The 20,803-nt window shown below is 36.6% G+C and overlaps 2 protein-coding genes across 3 annotated transcripts in view; both read left to right on the forward strand.

Annotated features, from left to right (window-relative positions):
* LOC131530181 (gastrula zinc finger protein XlCGF49.1-like) overlaps positions 1–20,803 on the forward strand; it is an 89,002-nt gene that overhangs the window by 31,970 nt on the left and 36,229 nt on the right. The window lies entirely within an intron of this gene.
* The window catches only part of LOC131530188 (complement C3-like), a 49,872-nt gene that overhangs the window by 17,172 nt on the left and 11,897 nt on the right, over positions 1–20,803 (forward strand). The window contains exons 23-35 of the mRNA XM_058760353.1: positions 706–909; positions 1,356–1,431; positions 1,601–1,763; positions 3,313–3,408; positions 9,809–9,965; positions 10,124–10,287; positions 13,973–14,131; positions 16,648–16,707; positions 16,789–16,879; positions 16,995–17,040; positions 19,158–19,248; positions 19,400–19,489; positions 19,863–19,968. Of these exons, the coding sequence (XP_058616336.1) occupies positions 706–909; positions 1,356–1,431; positions 1,601–1,763; positions 3,313–3,408; positions 9,809–9,965; positions 10,124–10,287; positions 13,973–14,131; positions 16,648–16,707; positions 16,789–16,879; positions 16,995–17,040; positions 19,158–19,248; positions 19,400–19,489; positions 19,863–19,968 (1,503 nt within the window). The remainder of the gene's footprint in view (positions 1–705; positions 910–1,355; positions 1,432–1,600; positions 1,764–3,312; positions 3,409–9,808; positions 9,966–10,123; positions 10,288–13,972; positions 14,132–16,647; positions 16,708–16,788; positions 16,880–16,994; positions 17,041–19,157; positions 19,249–19,399; positions 19,490–19,862; positions 19,969–20,803) is intronic.

A 20,803-nucleotide genomic window follows, 5' to 3' on the forward strand; every position in this document is an offset into this window, starting at 1 on the left:
TAAGCAAAACAAGCCCTGAAAATTAATTAAAGAACACACATTATACTACACTTCATTTTAATTTAATGCGATTAGATGATTACTTAATTGCATTTAATAAAACACTTGCAATGGGTTTGTAAAAGCTGTTTATATGCATGTTTTGGCCCGAGTTTGTTGCATTTTGACCAGCAGGAGTCACCAGCGTGTAGTGTTTTGAATGCTAAGCAATTGGTTCAATTGATTCTCCCATCACTAGCATTCACTTATCTTAGATGTTGATTTCAAACGCTTTCTGCACCTGCTACAGAAAGCACTAGACAAGAATTTGAATGTTGAGCAGCAAGCTCATTGGCTGCTGATGTGAAAAGAAACCAATCAGCTGCACCATGTGAATAATGACATATCAGATTGAGTTAGAACCCATTGGCCTGCGCCATCTAGAGTTTCATGACAGAACTTTGTCTTTACTTTGGCACATCCAATTAAAATGCACTGAGGATGCTCTCGTTTCTTTCCAGTTTTTATTCTCTTTTATTCACTTGAAGATGAGCTGTGATCAGTGAAACCATGATCTGGACTGACACTTTCAATTTCTAATTTAATTTAAATTCAATGTTTAAGAAATTTAATACAAGACCTAGGAGTCACATATATTAGTTACATGATACACATATAATAAAGAAACTGAATTCTCATCCTGCGTTCCTTCTTTCATTTCTCCAGCTGAAGGGATCAATCAGACAGTCGAGCAGGCCATCAGTGGAAGCTTCATGGGGCAGTTTATTGTTCTGCCTCATGGTAGTGGAGAGGACAACATGATCTATATGACTCTGCCTCTCATTGCCACTCATTATCTGGACAGCACCAATCAGTGGGACACTGTTGGCTTGGAGCGCCGTAATGAAGCCATCAACTATATCAACACAGGTATATAGATATAAAAATCAAGATTACTAAATATTAAACAATATTATATGATGCTATTGGATGAGAACTCAACTGAGCTGTTTTTTAGGGCTGCTTTACAGCTGAATTGAACTAATTTCTTAACTAATGGTCTTCACACAGCCATTGAACAGAACCGAATTAACACAAAACTGACCTCAGTTGAACAATGACACTATTACTGTTGTTACAGCAGAATTAATCTCTGCTTGCATCATTGAAAATATGCAATTAGTATTGTATAAAGCGCCATATTAATAAATAAATAATAAATAAATAGATAGATAACGAATCTGAATATGATTTGGAATAAAATTGTAAAGTACTCTTAAAGCTGCTCTCTTGAAAACTTTAGACTAAAAGGAAAGAGGAAAAATATGCAGATAATAAACAAATAAATATTCTTTCTTTATCCTTTTTGTATTAAGGTTATCAGCGGCAGCTGGGTTACCGTAAACCAGATGGATCCTACGCTACATGGCCACCCAGGCCAAGCAGCACATGGTAAGTCATTTTGACGTCATTCCTTATAGTGAAATAAACTTGTTTTATGTTTCATGCCTAGTTTCTCTTGTATTACATTTTATATTACATCAGTGTTATTTTTAATAGTAATAATAATTATAATGTGTTTTAAATTTGATTTATGTGTTGTTCTGATTGTCTGTTAAAGGTTGACCGCATATGTGGCCAAAGTCTTCGCCATGGCTACCAATCTTGTTCTGATAGATGATGATGTTGTGATCTGCAGCGCTCTCAAGTGGCTAGTTCTCCACAAACAAATACACGACGGCTCCTTTAAAGAGGATTCAGCTGTAATTCATGGAGAGATGGTGGTCAGTTGAATGTTGTTGAATGTTTCCATCTGTGTTCACAAAAGAAAAATGCAATGAACCCAAACCAGTGACTTATTTCACTGTGGTTCACAGTAGTAAAGCATCAAATAATCTACAGTACAGTACAAACAAACAAAATATAACAATGCAGTGGCTATGGAGGAAGATTTTTCATGAGGGGAAGTGGTCCTGCTTGTTTTTCAACATTTCTGTTACTCACAGAAGCCACGCTCACATCAAGACCGGCACACTGCACTTTATTGTACATTAATGCACAAATGTGTAACAACACCAGAGTTTGTATGAGTGCTGGAAATCCCTGAAAATGCTTGAATTTTAAATGTAGTGTTTTCTTACTGAATAGTTCACTTTTTAGACAAAAATAAGTCTAATTACTTTTGCCTTTAGCATAAAATGAAAACAACTCCACTCGAGTCTGTTCATGTGGATACAGTAGCTTGGCTTGAAAATGAGAAATACAAATTATGGTTAAAAGCCTGCTGTAAAGTCTGCTTTTTCATCACAGGAGAGTTTGCACTGTTGAGCCAAAGGTAAGTCGTAGGGAGATTTCGATTGGGCAGTTAAGTTTAAGTTGACTGGCAAATTCGATTTTTGGGAGTGATGGAAAATGTAACTGATACCCAGTTGTTTGTCAGACAATTGTTTGTTGATGAACAGAGTAAATATTAATTTAATGTTGATCACCCACAGTTGACATCTAACAGGGACTTGGGGCAAAAATGAACACCAAAATAAAAAAAATAAAAAAGCCCTCTAAATTCAAGATTGCCCCTGCTTAGTTAAACCAACTCCATTAAGACTGTCACGACTGATAAAGTGAAATGTGAAAAGTGTTGAATGCAGCATTACGATTAGATTTACTCACGTTGCAGATCTTTTTATAAGCACTTTTTTCAGCATTGAGGCTTGTAACCAATAACACACATTTCAGTTGAGTGAATGTTTCCCAATATCAAGAGCAATCGACAACAATGATTGTCTTATAATACTGCAGCCTTATCCTGTGATAAATACTTTTTAAAATTTGATCAATTATATACTGTATGTTACGGTGAGCATGATTTCAACAAGTACATGTTCCTGGATCAACATCCTTGTTGACCCTGGAACAACATTCCAATCAACCAATCAGAATTGAGGGATAACTTTTCAGGAAATATCTGATTTAGGCTTATGATCAGGCTTAGGTGCTTCTACATCCTTGTTAATCAGCTGTCATTTCACACAGATTTTAGGAATAAATTATGGGTAGGGTTAGTGGGAAATCAGTGGGAAATGACAGCTGATTAACAAGGGTGTAGAAGCACCTAAGCCTGATCATAAGCCTAAATCAGATATTTCCTGAAAAGTTATCCCTCAATTCTGAATTGGTTGATTGGAATTATGTTCCAGGATCAACAAGGATGTTGATCCAGGAACATGTTGTAACTGGTGAAATCATGTTCACCTGCTTTTACTAGCACAATGCCATCTGATTTAATATGAGGATGTACATGTAATTTGCCAGTTTATTTCTGCTTTATTCCAGGGTGACGTACAGGGAAAAGATGCCGATGTCTCTCTGACAGCCTTTGTTGCGATTGCCATGCAAGAGTGCAGAGAGATCTGTGCTGGATCAGTTGCTGTAAGTGAATTTGTTTCACCACATGCAGGTTTGGTGCTTCAAACTGTTTTTACTCCTGAATCATTGGCCACATGCACGCTGCAGCTAAATTTGGTTGTCACTTCATCTTTTACTGCTTAATCCTGTGCTCACATTCACATGAGGTTGCCACTTCTGTAAATCACTCCCATAACTTTGCAGTAAGTATATGTGGCCTATCGAGGGGACATGTTCGGTTGTGGCCATGAGATATTAATTCGTCGGAACGTCATATTAAGTCCTGGGAACGTGATAAAATGTCGTGACCACGAGATATTAAGTCATCGGAACCACTAGCGTAGCCAGAAGTTTTGAAGTGGGTGGGCCTACATAAAACTGGGTGGGCCAAGTGTGTATATGAAAACTGCATGTCAAATTGCCAACAAAAAATAGAGCACCAAGGTTCATTACACAGTACTTCTAAAGCATGCATTAACATTAGTAATTTGTTATATTAATGTTCATTTCAAAATATACTAATAGGACATTATTAAAATTTAAAGTTGTATCTGTTAACATTTGCCTGAGCTGGTTAACAAAGATGAATAAACACGGTAACAAATGTATTGCTAATGTTAGTTAATGCATTAACTAACGTTAACTAAAGGAAGTTTATTAAAAAGCATTACCTCAGTGTGAAACAACGGGGCTTCCCTGATGATTTCATAATCAAGCGTCTCTGTCAGTTCACGCACATCGAGGACCGCAGAAATGTGCGCAGCTGCAAATTATGCAGTTTGTTGTGGCGACCAGGATCTAGCACAATGTTTATGTGTTTCTTTCCACAAAGGACGCATCTGTTTAGCGGATCAAACACTGTACCTATGCTAATATGATGTTTCAAACACACTTGGTTCAGAAGTTTCCGATCGATAAATCCAGCGCCCTCAGGTGGTCTGTCGGGTTTCATTTGTAGACGGTCCGGATTTATTGCTAAGACATTTACTTTTTAAAAGAATTTATCTGATTTATGTTTGCTTCACTAGGCTATTTTCAAATTTAACTTCACAAACGCGCACATTTTACTATTATTAGAGGTGGGCGAATCAATCCTAATATCGATACCAACGTTGGTATCGGTATCGGATCGATACTAGCCTGATTAGATCGATACTTTAGGTTAATTTTCTCTCCTCTACACTTAATATATTGCTTAATACATTCAACAAAGAATAGACATGTCTGTGTGTTTATATACCGCTCTTTTCACGTCTTGTATGCAAACATTACTGCTCTTCCCCTGCTTTAGTGTTTTGTTATGCCATTACGTGACTCAGCGGCTCCAGGCGCAAGCGGATATTATTGCTACAGCGAGAGATGGAACGGTAGAAATTCACTACTATAGCAACAGCACCAAATTTATTCTCCTTTTTCAATGTGGAAGTAAGCTTTTTTCATAGACTGAATGTGCGAGACTTCCACTTCATTAGGCACGGTAGGGAAATCATGAGAAAAATAACAGTGCAATAAACGGTAAAATTGTTTGTGCTATCCACCGTGTGTGTTTATAATTAAGACAATTCATTTAAATAATATGGTAAGAAACACCAGTTTGCAATACCAAGAAAGCAGCAAAACAAGCTGTTTTGTACAGTTAAAAATTGCTGGAAGCAGATGAGACTTGAAGCCAAACCCATTGATGATTCGAAACGGATGAATCATCATTTTGACAAGCATATGATGCACCTATAGGAAGAGGGAAAACGACCTGTAATTGACCATGAAAACAAGCGTTTAATATTGTTAATAAATAAAGTTACAGTGAAATAAGACATTTATTAGTATCGTTTAATAAATTACATCCATTTGGAAAATTACAAACTTCTTATTGGGTGGGCCACAGATGAAAGTGGGTGGGCCCGGGCCCACCCAGGCCCACCCGTAGCTACGCGACTGGTCGGAACATCATATTAAGTCCTGGGAATGTGATAAAATATCGTGGCCATGACATATTAATTCGTCGGAACATCATATTAAGTCCTGGGAACGTGATAAATGGCGTGGCCTTAAAGATCCTATGTTGAGGGAACGACATCCTTTTCTCGTGGCCATGACTGCTTATGTTGAGGGAACAACATACTTTTTCTTGTGGCCACAAGTTTAATGCGTAAACAAATGCGACCATAGCAACCTGAGATGGATATTGGAAATGGATAAAAGAATATTTTTATTTTGAATTAAGAAATTATTATATTAACCATAGGTATAGGCTACAGACTAATCATAATATTTTATGATGATGATGATTATTATTATTGCTTATAGCCCATTTTTATATTCGTTGTTATTTATTTGCTTTATTTTCCTTTCGTTTCAATCTCTTTACTTAACGTTCATGAATATTACTTAAAATGTTTTGTAAACGCTGTTGTAAGACTCCACCCGCTAGCCCAAACCACGGAATCCAGCGGCCTGGTTGAAGGTCTAATGCGTGTTCGGTCTTTTACTTGCGCTTCAGAATTTATCAGGATTTAGTTTCAATTTTAGTCTAGCTCCGTGCTTGATCTGACTCCAATTCCAAGTGATCATTAAATTTAGACTAATTAAAAATTTATCACAAATATCGCTTATATATTAATTTAGATGTTTGATTATTCTCGACATACCATATTTTCAATTATCCGTTCACTGGGGACCTAATGTCTCTTTTGAGCCTATAGCGTCGACCGAAGCGCCGGTCTCACGATCACAAACTCGCCAGTCTGATGTTAGTCAGAGGATGCAGGTAGACTAATACCTAGTTGTCTGCCGCCAACTGCTTGCTTATGACAAAAAGTGTAGTTTATTTAGTCTTTTCCCGTACAACTTGCAAGCACCAGTGATAGACAGAAATCTGAGGTCTCCGATGACGTGCCTACTGCTCCGTTCATTCATGAGCCTTCAGTTTGACCTACCCTGGCCGTAGATTTGCGGTAACAAAAGCCTCCTCACAGTCTAATAGTCATAATGATTTCAGGACAGTTCAGAATAAATCAAATATAACAATTTATTATCAGTCAGGTAAACGTGTCGTGCCAATTACATAAAACAATAAGCCAATTCAAAAATAAGAAAATACATAATATCAGTTGTTCAAAAATGAATCTAAGAGTAAAATGTTTACCTGGCTTCAAGAAGAAGATACATAGTATGGAACATATTAAATACCCTCCACACTACGGGCTGATCTGGCTACAAATCGCCCCGACTTATTTGCAACTTTCCCTTAAATACCACCAGAACAAAAGGCCCATAAACATTTATTCTCTGCCCCAAAACAGATTAGATCTATGGGGGATGAGAAACCCCTCTAGGAGCTGTTCTCGTGCCCCAAATGGTCACACCTGTAGAGCAATGTTTATCAGGTTTTGAAATGAGACCGCCCCCACAACTGAGGTACAGAATTCACTTAAGTTTCCAATATTTCCCATCATATAAGTGACTGCTGTGAAATTGAGACCAGTTTACCCATCGCACCGAGACCTTTAAAATGATACCAAACATGAAGGGGAAAAACAACAGGTTCACAAGATACATGATATGTGGTATTTGCATATTCTTAATGAACTTTGAGTGAACCCTTTTGGGGAGAAGGAGGGATAAATGATCAAAGAAGATAAGTTAGGTTAGGGTGGTGTTGTCTGTTCTCTTTGGAGATCTTTTGTTGTCTTTGGAGATCTCTTCTCCAGGTTAGTTTCATGGCTTTATTGCATGGTATCTGTGAGTTCCTGAGTTAATTTCGTAAAGGAAATAATTTCACTCCCTACACTGTAAATGCCCAATATGCAAGTAAAGTTGTGATTAATCTCCATTTCTTCCGCACTTACGTACATTTTTACTGGAAGTTCACTTTAAAGGTTGAATTTAACATACATTTAATAATATTTTAGCTAATTAATAGACTATAATTATAAACACTATTGTCGGGTCTCGGGTCTGATCACCTGGGTTTTCTGTCTCTGTGTTCAGGTGTTGTGTACGTGGCTTTTTGACAGCTCGCCACGTGCGCATTTTCAGCGTGATTGTTTCCCCGCCCTCCTCGTTTCTCTGCTTGTTAGCTCATCTTGTTTCACACCGGGTTCTAGTCATCTCATTAGCGTTCCCTTTATAGCTCCCTGTGTTACTCTGTCTTTTGTCAGACTGTTTAGTTATTTCCATTGCTCTGACTGTCTCTAGTTTGTATCGCTTACCTGTCCTGTTTTGCTCTGTTCAGGCTCCAGTGCTCGTTGCTGCTAGTTAGTTATCCGGTACCTGTCTGTGCGCTCAGATACCTGTGGGCTCCCTTTGGCTTCCGCCGTTTCTGGGTCTCTGCAGACTCGTTAGTGGATCATGAATCATTCGCATATATGAAAACACAACATGCTCATTTAGCTATCTTAACATACTTGGCATAAATACAATCATAAAGTCAAAACTTTATTGGCTTAATTGTCCAACATTTACAGTATTTGCAAAATATATGGTAGCATATAATACTAGGGCTGTGCAATTAATTGAATTCGATTATCATGCGCAGCTCGTCAGTAAAGCAGCAGTTAATACACAGAGCCGTAGTTCACTGACAAGCTAGGCAATATCACGTTCATAATCGAAGACGAATCGCCTTCGATTATGAATGCGGTTTAGCATAGCTTGTCAGTGAACTACAGCTCTGTGTATTAACTGCCGCTCCATCTGAAAGCAGGTGATGGCGATTTACTGCTAATGATAAATCGAATTCGATTAATTGCACAGCCCTAATACTAACGTAATTATTTAACATTTAAATTTAACATAGTAATTAATAGGCCATAATTATAAACACTAGCGGTGTTTTGTTTAATTTGCATAGTTTAAAAATGCAAATAAAAATGAAACATTCAAAATAAAATATTAATTTATCCATTTCTGATGATCCCAGGTTGCTATGGTCATGTTTGTTTATGCATTAAACAAAATGTTTGTTTATGCATAAAACTTATGTCGTGGCCTAGAGAAAAAGAAAAAATCCTCAACATAGGATCTTGAGGCCACAACTTCACATTAGCTGGGTTTCCATCCAAAGTTGCGAATTTAACTCATGTGCAAAATTGGATTATCGCATAAAACATTTGCGAATGAGCACCGTTTCCATCCAATGAGTCAAAGAGAACAAAATCGTCACTTCCTGGTAAACTGGCACTAAATAGCCTATAGAAAACTAGGATAAGCTACTGAAAATAATAATTTTCATATATGAAAAATTCATTGCATCTCAGAGCGAGCAGACGAAACACAATAAATGCTGTCATTGCTTTCGGAGGTGAATGCTGCTGTTTGGGAACACAGTCATGTAAGACAATTATACAGAAATACTTTGATGACAGACTTTGCGCAGGCATTTCAGAACAACCATAACAACATTTCAGATGCTGTGGAACGAGATCTGTCCGCTGCTAGTCAAGTTATCCCATCTCATAGGTCAAAGTCACATGACTTTTTTGATGCACTTGGAGGAATTTATCAGCAAAATATATTTCCATCTCCCATTATTTGCACAACTCAAAAACCACCTCAAGCGAGCGAATTAAGGTATTTTTATTCGAAATTTGGTGTTTCCATCACTCGTTTCTCATGCGATACTTCAAAATGCGCATTAAAACAGGGTGATGGAAACCCAGTTATTTTTACTTCAACAAAATCTCGTGGCCATGACATATTATCATGTTCCCATGATTTAAAGCTGCAGTCTGTAAGTTCTGCCTCTTTGTTGCCATCTCTGTTTGAAAACCTGCAATTGCAGTTATTTGCGGAATTATTGCATGCATGGCTCCAGCGCAAATTAATCTATGTTTTGAGAAGTATATGTGGCTGTCAGTCAACGCACTGGTGTGGATACTGTACTTCGGAATCACAGATTCTAGCCTACGTCTTGGAATATATGACCCAAATAAGAATTTTCACCATATATTGTCATCTGAAGAAGTAACAAGTCTGCCACTTTTGTTCTTACCAACTGAGGAGAATGAGTCTGCTGCGAGCTCTCACCGACAGTCAAAGCGGCATTACGTCACGAAAGTGCGGACTCAGGGAAGACCGCAAGGGTTTAGGGTGCCATTTGGGACAGGGCCAAACTGTGCTCCTGTGTCGGTGATCTGTGCAAAAGATAAATGAAACAGTAACCAAACAGGTTTTAGTCTCTATTAGCTTCCATAGTATCTTTTTCATACTGTGGGAGTAAATGGGGACTAACAACTATTTGGTTACCAGCTTTCTTCAAAATATTTTCTTTCATCTCATACAGCATTGGAATGATTTGAGAGTGAGCAAATTATGACAGAATTTTTATTTTTGGGTGAACTACCCTTTTAACAGTTGATTATGATGATTGTTGAAGAATGCTGATCTAAGAACTTACTTTTACCTTTTATACACACTTTTATAGAGTCTGCGTGAAAGTATCAGGAAGGCTGTTTCTTTCTTGGAAGGTCGACTTCCAAAACTGACCAATCCTTACGCTGTTGCGATGGCGTCCTATGCCATGGCCAATGCCGACAAACTGGATAAAGACATACTGATGAGACACTCCACCCAAGGAGAAGGTTAGTCAAGTCATCAGAATGATTTGTGTTTTGTACAACATACAACAGTACTCACTCAGACCCAAGTGTAAATAATGGAAGTATTAGAGAATTTTTGTGGTGTAATGACAGCTGCTTGAGACAATCTTGTTTCTAATGCTGTTTTGTGTTTGAAACAGCCGGTCGGACCTGGACTGTCCCTGGACAGCGTTATCACTCACTAGAGGCGACGGCTTATGCTGTGCTGGCACTTGTGAAGGCAAAAGACTTTGATAAAGCAGGAGAGGCAGTGCACTGGCTGAACAGACAACAGACTCACTATGGAGGATCTGGCACCACACAGGTACACTAACACCTCATCATACGACTGTGATAAACACCAGGGGCCTCATGTATAAACGTTGCGTGTGCAAAAAATGGGCATAGAAATGTACGTGCGCTGTTTTCCACACACGTATCTGGATTTATAAAAAATAAATTTGGCGTAAATATGTGCGCACCATACGGATGCTCTTGACTGTGTGTACGCACTCTTTTTCCTGGAGTGAGAAAAGTAATGAAGTAAACAAGGATTTTAAACAATGATCAATGATGCGCACTTACTTCGATATTATGACACTGAAGTTTTAATGTCATGTGAAGGCATCTCCACAACATTATGAAAAATACCACTGTATTTGGAGGATACAACTTCAAAAAAAAAAAAAAATTATAAGATTTGCGTTTTCCCCTTTTTATAAAGTACTTTGTCAGTGAATTGTATTTACACTGCATTAAATATAGGCTTATCTGTTTCCACACACACACACAAAAAAAGCTAAAAGGTGTTCACCTTTTCAGAAAAACTGCATACATTTAATTTGATTTGAATTGTTTGAAACAACTGAAATACTATTTGGCCAGTGGAAACGAATGAGGTCAAGTATATTCTAAAATAGGCTATTTATCTGAGAACTAAATAGTTTTGTTTTTATGGATATTTTGATATATTTATTCTAAAACATACTGGATGATTTTGGCAATAAAAATTAATGTGGCACAAATGGCATTTAGTCCGTATCTCATATTTCCTTATCGTCTTCTACCTTTGACGGTGTTAAATATGGTGTCACGTGGATGAGAATATGCATGGAAATGATATGCAGATTGTAAGCTCCATATATGCACAGTAAAAAACGCAGTGTCAGTTTAACACTTAAAGTGTCAATTTTAACACTACTAAACATCATATATGGTGTAGTGTTAAAAGTACACCATTCATAGTGTTGAATTTTTAGTTTTAATATAGCACCTTGTAGTGTAGAAAAATTACACTCAGAGTGTGAATTGTTACACTTGCAATTGTTGTTCAAATTTTACACTCTGGGGTATTTAACACCCCTGGTGTTGTTTTAAGTGTTATTAATAAAGTATTCTTTTCAGTGCAAAAATAAAAATGCTATTGTATGGTGTTAATGTACAAGATTAGACATAAAATCAAGAGTCTTCAGACAGATGTACAAATTCCAACGTTTATTTAACAAATGGGCGAAGTGGCAACTTTAAAGCATATACCAGATGTGGAGAGGTTAATTAGTCAGTCACATTCATTAAGTGTTGCACGGAAACATAAAAGAGTTAATAAAACACATAAAATCATCAAATTTACCTAGACATTAACAAATATGACAGGTAGATTTGAACAAGATTGCAGCAAGATACTTGTCGACAGTTGTGTAGCAGTGCTGTTCCTCGTGTCCCATCAGCGAGCAGGTATGGCTGTGTGGTCTCTTCTATGCAATCAAGGTGTTCTTCTGGTTAGTGCCTGCAGATCAAAGACAAAAATAACAATTAAGGTCAGCTCTCCAATTGATTTTATTTTTATTAGTCTTTCATATAAAACACATCTGGCAATATTTTGAGGCAGACAATAGGTAGTGACAGAAATGTACCTTTTTGAAGATGTTTTTCAGCTTGATAGGAGGACATTTCTCCAGGTCCCTTGCAGCGATGGTGGAACCAAATGAAGGAGACAAATTGATGCAATATCGCTGTCCCATTCTAAATAACAGATATGACAACTTCAGCAAAAAATGCAAGAATACAGAATATAGATAATAAATGAATATAGATAATCTTATTCTGGAATATAGTCTAACCTTAAACATCGGTTTCATCCTCCCTTACAGCTGATTCCGAGGTCAATCGGGTCCTTGAAGGTCTTGAGAAAAGCCAGGAACTTGGTTTCTTGGAAAAACATTTAAAAAAATAAATAAAGATAATGACAATATCTGTCTCATGAACCATTCTGCTAAACTGATTGTGTAGTCACACAGTGGCTCTGTTCACACCTGGCATTAGCATGAATCTTGGGTGATGCACAAGTGAACGAACACAAGACGCATATGGCCACATTATTTTATTAAAGGATTAGTTCAAAAATGAAAATTCCATCGTTTACTCAACCAAGACTTGAATACTGAAGATATTTTAATAGAATATAAGATTTCTGTCCCTTGATTGACGGTCCACGCAACTACCACTTTGATAAACTTCATAAAGAGATCTAATCCATACGTATCATGTGGTTTAGTCCAAATTTTCTGTTTATGATCCCTGATCAATGTTTAAATGTGAAAAAAAAAAAAAAAAAATGAAATCTGTTCATTGTATAAAGCGATTGAGTCTCTTCGGAAAATTGTGACTAAACCGCTTGATTCATTTGGATTACTTTTATGATCTCTTTATGAACTTCTTGAAGCATCAAAGTGGTAGTTGTGTAGACTAATCTCTCAGGTTTCATTTAAAATGTCTTCATTTGTGTTTTGAAAATGAATGAAAGTCTTGCAGGTTTGGAATGACAGAGTGAGAAATGACGACGAGTTTTCATTTTTGGGCTTTATGTGTTTTGATATCTTAAATTAATAATTAGTAAATTCCAGGTGTGAACATAAGCAGATATTGTGTGGCTGCCCAGTTAAATTTTAATTTTTCATATTCGTTTGTGTGTTTAAATTTTTTTACTGTACACAGAATAACATAAATGACACCGACTCACAATTCTGGCTTCATCTTCATCATTCTGCTCCCTCCATCACTCGCTCGGTGTCATCAGACTCCAGGTCTGCAATCTTATGAGAGGAGCTTCCTTCACTTGACGCTGCAGAAGTCTGGGCCAATTCTACTGAAAAAGAATAATAAAAATAAAAAACACTTATTTCAGTAATTTAATTTACATTAGGACTGTAAATATGGTAAAATAATTGTGATTACCCCTAATTTTGAGTATGCTTTTTTTTTTTTTTTACACTTTCAGTGTAAAAGTGAAATTACATAAATATTACACCGTGTGACAACACTGAACACCACTGTTTAACACTGTAGATTGTTAATTCAACTCTTTGGGAATTAATAACTTTTAACACTGCAAATATTACACTGCTGATTTTACTGTGTGGTGTTTTCTGGGAGGAGTTGAGGTGGAGATGCACGTACGCACAGTCTTCTTTATAAAGGGATTTTTGCGCCAGTGTTGCCAACTAATTTTCAGGGGAAGTTGCTAAAGGAAGGTCAATTTATTGCTAAAAAGTTGCTAAATTATGTTGTGATGTCATTGCACGATGATGTCATTATGTAATTACGACGTATTATTAAACTGAATAGCATCTAACCTATAATTCCGGTGATGTGTGTACATCTTTGTTTTCCTCTTGTGTAATTTAGATGGAAAATGTGTGCTTTTTATCGTTCGAGTCACTTACCAAAATTTGCTAAAAGTGGCCAAATAAATTTTAAAAACAGCTAAATTTGTTGCTAGGTGCTTTTTGAAGAAAAAGTTGCGATAGGTGTGTGAAAAGTTGCTAAATTTAGCAACAAAATTGCTAAGTTGGCAACACTGTTTTGCGCAGGTTCTGGCGTAAAAATCTAGCTTGTGTGCGTACATATACTTTCAGGCTGAAATCTACAGAGAGTTTTATACATGAGGCCCCAGAACAAGTGTAGGACTGACACTGCAGGACAGGATTTGAATGCTTTTGTGTCTTTTCTAGGCGACCATCATTGTGTTCCAGGCCGTGGCAGAGTATTGCACACAGGTGAAGGACCAACAAAACTTCAATCTGCATGTGGAGCTTTCCATGGCAGGAAAACCCAGACCTGTTAGATGGACTTTTAATATAGATAATATGCATCTTACACGGTCAAACGAGGTAAGGAGTAACTCATCTACTAGATTCAGATCATTTGCTGCTCATGTCAGTTGTGTGTTTTTGTGGTATCATATTAAATTAATGGTAACACTTTACAATAACAGTACATGAATTATCATGTACTAATACCTTAATTAATAATTACTTGACTATGAACTAATGAAGAGTTAAGACATGTATTAATCAAGAACTAATGAAGAACTAACTTAACTACGACATGAGTCATATGAATTACCTCATGAATAACACCACCTTAATTACATGTTAGTTCCTGCATGGTAGTTAATGTATTAATTAACACTTTGGGGTAAACTAAATCAAACATGCTCTAGAAGAAAGATTCATGGCACACTGCAAAATTGTTTATAAATTTTCCACCTGCAGCTATGTCACAAACATCAGTGAATGACCGTGGATTTCTTGCAATATTTACGTTTAACCTAACTCATCCAACGCACAATGATGCATTCATAATTAAAAACAACTTCATCTCATCCTGTTTGGAGTGATTCCACTGCTGCCCTCCTACAATAACGTATTCATTAAGCAGATGCGATTTTCCAAATTAAAATCAGTGTTAGCATAGAGATGATGGTTATGTTATGGATTGGTTTACTGTCTTTATATCATAATAATGCACTGAAATCAGACGTTTGTCTTGTGTTCTTGCTCTTCTTTTGGGCCACTATTGCTCCTTCAAAATGTTAACCTTCCTCCTACCGTTCAGTTCCTTCTCCATCCAAATGCAGCCACATGACCGCTGCTCTTCCACTTTTTTACAAACCACCAAAAAACACCAAACAACTCATGAATTCATGTTAAGTTATAAGTAATTAATGATGAGTTAATAATATTGTGCCCCCCCAAGTAAAGTCATGACATTATGATACATTAACAAGTCATGAATTAATGTTAAGTTAATGATGAGTTAGTAATATTGTGTCCCCCCCAAGTAAAGTCATGACAAAACTTAAAATATTTACGTATCTTTTATATCATTAAGATATTATTATCAATGCATTTTTATCATTTTATCAATAAGTGATTTAGACTTTTGGACCTCTTAACCTACCTCCAAACCTAAACATTTTATAAACATGCAAGAAAATAACCATTTTAGTAACAATATAACATTAAAAAAGTTTTATAATCGCTAATCCCACTCCTACATCTACACCTAAACATAGCTATTTCTGTACAGTAGAAGAAAAACATGACAGACAGATAAATGCAATTACAATCATTTATTTACAATAGTCTAACCTTGAGGTCATAAACGCATGAATTAGCATTTCTGCATTTGACGTTGAGAGCATAGGTCGCAATTTGGATATGCTTTTGAGATGAAAAAACGCAGTTTTACAGATGCTAGAAACATGGCTTTCAAATGAAAGATTGATATCTTCATTTGAGCAGAATTTATGTTGTTAATCGCTGAAAAACAGCGTCGCTGTTTACGGTCGCTGGACTCGCTGCTCGGGATGGAGATGAAGATCGCGGAATAAAGGCTTGGATCTGGATCTTCCTTGCAGTCGTATGGATTCTGAAGATCTGGATTACAGCGCACTAATAAAATTGTTTCATTTCGTAATTATGTTGCGGTTTTGGTGGGGTTTTTTTATTTTAATTTTTTATAGTTCTATTGTCAGTCGCAGCATGTCGGAGAATACGCCTTTTGTGGCCCCGGGCAAACAAAGTAAACATTTCATGACAAGTAAAGGTTAAACGATTTCAGATGTTATTTATTTTAAGGTTTAAAGTTAAGTCTTGTTTAACTTCTAGGCCTATTACAATACAATATTATTAATTCATCATTAATTACTTATAACTTAACATGAATTCATGAGTTGTCAATGTATCATGTCATGACTTGTCTTGGAGGGGCACATCTTTAAAAAGTTATCAATTACACATGTTTTATACATATTCAGCTCATCTAAATCAGATATTTGGTGTTTTTCGGTGGTTTGTAAAAAAGTGGAAGAGCAGAGGTCATGTGGCTGCATTTGGATGGAGAAGGAACTGAACGGTAGGAGGAAGGTTAACATTTTGAAGGAGCAATAGTGGCCCAAAAGAAGAGCAAGAACACAAGACAAACGTCTGGAAAATTGGAAAATTGGAAAATTTATAAACAATTTTGCAGTGTGCCATTTTCATGAATCTTTGATTTAGTTTACCCCAAAGAGTTAATTAATACATTAACTACCATGCAGGAACTAACATGTAATTAAGGTGGTGTTATTCATGCAGTAATTCATATGACTCATGTCGTAGTTAAGTTAGTTTTTCATTAGTTCTTGATTAATACATGTCTTTAATCTTCATTAGTTCATAGTCAAGTAATTATTAATTAAGGTATTAGAACATGATAATTCATGTACTGTTATTGTAAAGTGTTACCAAATTTTTGTCTACGTCAATGGCGTGCTTGATCAATTAAATATTTTAAATGATCTTTATTACTTCATGGATTTGATTGTTCTGATGACTCGAGTACGTCTGCATTCACTCATCAGGTGGAGATAGACAAGGACTTCAGTGTAACCGCTAGAGGATCTGGAATAGCCACTCTCTCAGTGAGTGTTCAAGAGCGTTTATACAGTCAACAGCATGATTAAACCAACTGAACAGTTTAAGAGACGTGCTGCTGTTTTCAGGTTCTGACGCTGTACTACGCCAGACCTGTTGAGAAGAAGTCTGACTGTACATTCTTTGATATGACTGTTAAAATGGAGAAAGATCACGAAGGTAAGATTGAGTTCATGCCCTTTCTGTGGCACTTTCCATACATTGAGTGCTTAAAGAAAACCTCCACAATACTTTATTATTTTTATTTTAATTACTACCATGCTTTATTTTTTAGCAAAACAAGGAGCCATTGAAACATACACGCTTACTTTGGATTTCTAGTATGTAAACAAAAATAAACTATTTTATTTTGTAATTGATCATTTAAGCTGTTTTCACACCTTTTTTTGGTCGGAGTCTGAGTTTGCTTTTCCCACATTGGTGGTATGTTTGCATCATGAATGTGAGTACTAGTGACAGCTGGTTATTATTATTATTATTATTATTATAACCTTTATTTTACCAGGAAAAGGAGCACATTGAGATTAAAAATTATTTTACAAGAGCGTCCTGGCCAAGACAGTAACACCGCTCATGTGTGTTTAACACATAACATCCATCCATACATACACAAATGAGTTAAATCGAAACATTTTTTGTAACTTATTTCAAAAAGTGAAACTTTCATATATTCTAGATTCATTACATGTAAAGTAAAACATTTCAAAAGTTTTTTGTTTTAACTTTGATTAGAGCTTACAGCTCATGAAAGTCAAAAATCCATTATCTCAAAATAATAAATATCTTTGCAACTGCATGTCAGCTAGCAGTCATTAGAGTATTAGTAGACTGTCTGCTTAATATCTTCTAACACCTTTATTTTTATGGGTCCACGACATACAACATACTGACTATGAGAAACTTTGTAAGTATATGTCAACTTATTCTACTGACCCTAAACCTACTCTAACAGTCTACTCTGAGAGTTAGGAGACATGTAGTTGACATGGAGTTACAAAGTCACTTATAGTTAGTAGAATGTCTAAAGTGGACTATCAACATAAAGCGTAACCGAATATTTACATTTGACATTGTGACGTCTGCTGGTGTTGGTCTATTGTGTTTTATCAAGTCCAAAGTCAATGCAGCCTTGTACCAGGAGATTTTGGAGCACTTTATGCTTCCATCTGCTGACAAGCTTTTTGGAGATGCTGACTTCCTTTTCCAGCAGGACTTTAGCACCTGCCCACACTGCCAAAACCACTTCTAAGTGGTTTGCTGACCATGATATTACTGTGCTTGATTGGCCAGCCAACATGCCTGAACAGAACACCATATGGGATATTTTCAAGAGAAAGATGAGAATCAGTCGATCCAACAACACAGACGAGCTGAAACTCAATAGTGCCTCAGCAGTGCCACAGGCTGATCGCTTCGTTCCACACCTCACTGATGCTGGAGTTTGTGATAAAGGAGTGACAAAGTATTGAGTGCAGAAATTAACATACTTTACAGAGCTTGAAATATTCTAATATTTTGAGACACTGGATTTTTGACTTTCAAGAGCTGTAAGCTCTAATCATCAAAATTAAAACAAAAAAACTTTTTAAATGTTTTACTTTACATGTAATGAATCTAGAATACATGAAAGTTTCACTTTTTGAAATGTTACAAAAAATAAAATAAAATTTCACGATACTACATTTTTTGGAGATGCACCTGCGTAATGAAAAAAGGATTTCAATACATAACTAGTCAAAACCTCTACAGCCTGAAGTTTAATTCTCCAAATTGTTTAAAATCACTTTAAAAACATCCAATGATACTAGCTCCCTAAACTGCAACTTAATTTGCAAATTATTCCAGGCAGAGGGATCAGCATATTTAAATGCCTTTTCCCCAATTCAGTACGTACCACTGGAATAGACAACAAGAAAAATCCCTGGGACCGAAGGCTATAGCTACCAACATGTTTTTTTACAGATGTAGGTATGAAGATATGAAGGAAGTAAACCCAGGATAGATTTATAAATAAAAACATGCCAGTGTTTTAGCCTACGGATGGACAAAGCAGACCAAGCATACAACACACATCTTTTCACCAGTTGCTGAACATGAGGGCCAAAGGAGAGAACATCATCAATTAAAATCCCGAGATACTTATATTGAGACACAAACTCAATCTCCAAACCTTGGGAAGTAGATTATGAGGGATTGATTTTGTTTTATCAGCATTTAAAACTAGTTTTAGGCGTTTGCAGACAGATGCAACTCACTCACAAAGACAGTTTATTCAGAGACGAGTGGCTCTGTGTTACTACAATATAATAATTCTGAGGTCAAACGGATTCGGGTTCACACCAAAAACTCTAGTGTGAAAACAGCCTTAAATGCAGAGTAGATGGAGCAAACTACAAAACCAGTTAATAAAAGCTGCTCTTGATCTCCATCTTCACAGCTACAAAAGTAATAAAACTGATTCCACCATGACTATTCTGGACATTGGCTTACCGACTGGATTTGATGTTGATGAAAATGATCTTAAAGAGGTATTGTGATGATAAACTGATGATAAAGGTATTGTGATGATAAAGCCTCACATCCGTATTTAGAACAAGATGAATCTAATACACATCTGCAGACAGGACATTAAGCATTTTGATCATGTCATGTTTTTTTTTCTTATGTTCTTGCATTTAGTTGTCTTCAGGGAAGGAGAGACACATTCAGAAATATGAAAGAAATAAATTGCTGTCAGAGCGAGGATCCCTCATCTTCTACTTAGAAAAGGTATGTCAGCAAACTGTGTTGTCTGATGATTTTGTAAACAGAATTGATCTCATTTTCTTTTGACCAGGAAACCATATGCTATTGTGCTATTTATGTTAAATAGTTGAATTCTTGATTCTGATTGGCTAACAAAGTGCTTTATTAATATTCAGAATATTATAAGCACTTGAGAAAGTACATATGTAATATATAGCCTATGGCTGTAACAAATTTATGTTTTGTTTTCTGTCAGCTATGCAACACACAAAACTGTCTTTTCAGTGTAAATGCAACTACAGATTTGTTGTGTTTTATTTGATTTATTATTGTTATTATTTCCAGTGTAAGATATGACATCCAAATCATAATTTTGCTTTGATTTCTGTATTATTAGGTGTCTCATAAAGAGGTGGAAAGGATTTTATTCAGAATGTACAAGCTTTATAATGTGGGTCTGCTACAACCTGCTGCAGTCACAATATATGAATATTACTCACCAGGTAAAGAGCACACACAACTAGAGGTTGACCGATTAATTGGCCGATTTTTGGCATTTTTAATTAATCGACATCGGCCGATTGTGCTGCAAATTAGGCCGATTAATATACAGGCGCGTCTGCAAGCAACACGTGACGCTGCCTCGTGCGGCAAGCATATTTCCATTCCACTGACACAACAGATAACCCTGTGATGTCCCCCTCTGCCTGCTAACTTTTTGAAGAGAAAACTACCTGGTAACTTCCCAAGAAAACAGTAAGACTTAAGTTCTTATCCTTCGTTCTTAATCTAGCCTTGTATTTCAATGGTTAAATATGACACTACTTTTGGAGAGAGAATGAGAATAACATTTGGAAAAAGAATGCGAGTAACTTTTTGGAACTGTATAGTTAACGAGCATTCAACCAGCTCTAGTTTAGGGCAACGCTGCATTTAAGCACGGGTACCAAAACCTTGTAACGAGCCGAGCGTCTAAATTATTATTGTAGCATGCATTGTATAGATAAAATTCAATTCTGTTTCTGTACTGGAGAATTTCTCTCCCTCTGAGGCTGTTTGTGAGATGGAGCCACTCCAGCCGTGCGGTGTTCACACCAACCTGATCTCACAGAATTCCGTGTAATGTTCACGGACTTAATTAACCCCGAATCTGTGGTGGCATCACGGAATCGCCGAAAATTCCGTGATGGGCTCACAGAAGGCATCAGCCGTGGTCCATGCACGGATTCACTGGTTCAACACCAGCGCTGCATCGGACCACGTAAAAAGAGTGACTCCGATGCTATTATACTTTCACTGGAGTACCTGACCCACCCCTACCCTAAACCTACCCAGTTC

The sequence above is a fragment of the Onychostoma macrolepis genome, chromosome 22 (genome assembly GCF_012432095.1).
Source record: "Onychostoma macrolepis isolate SWU-2019 chromosome 22, ASM1243209v1, whole genome shotgun sequence".
In the NCBI taxonomy this organism is placed as follows: Eukaryota; Metazoa; Chordata; class Actinopteri; order Cypriniformes; family Cyprinidae; genus Onychostoma; species Onychostoma macrolepis.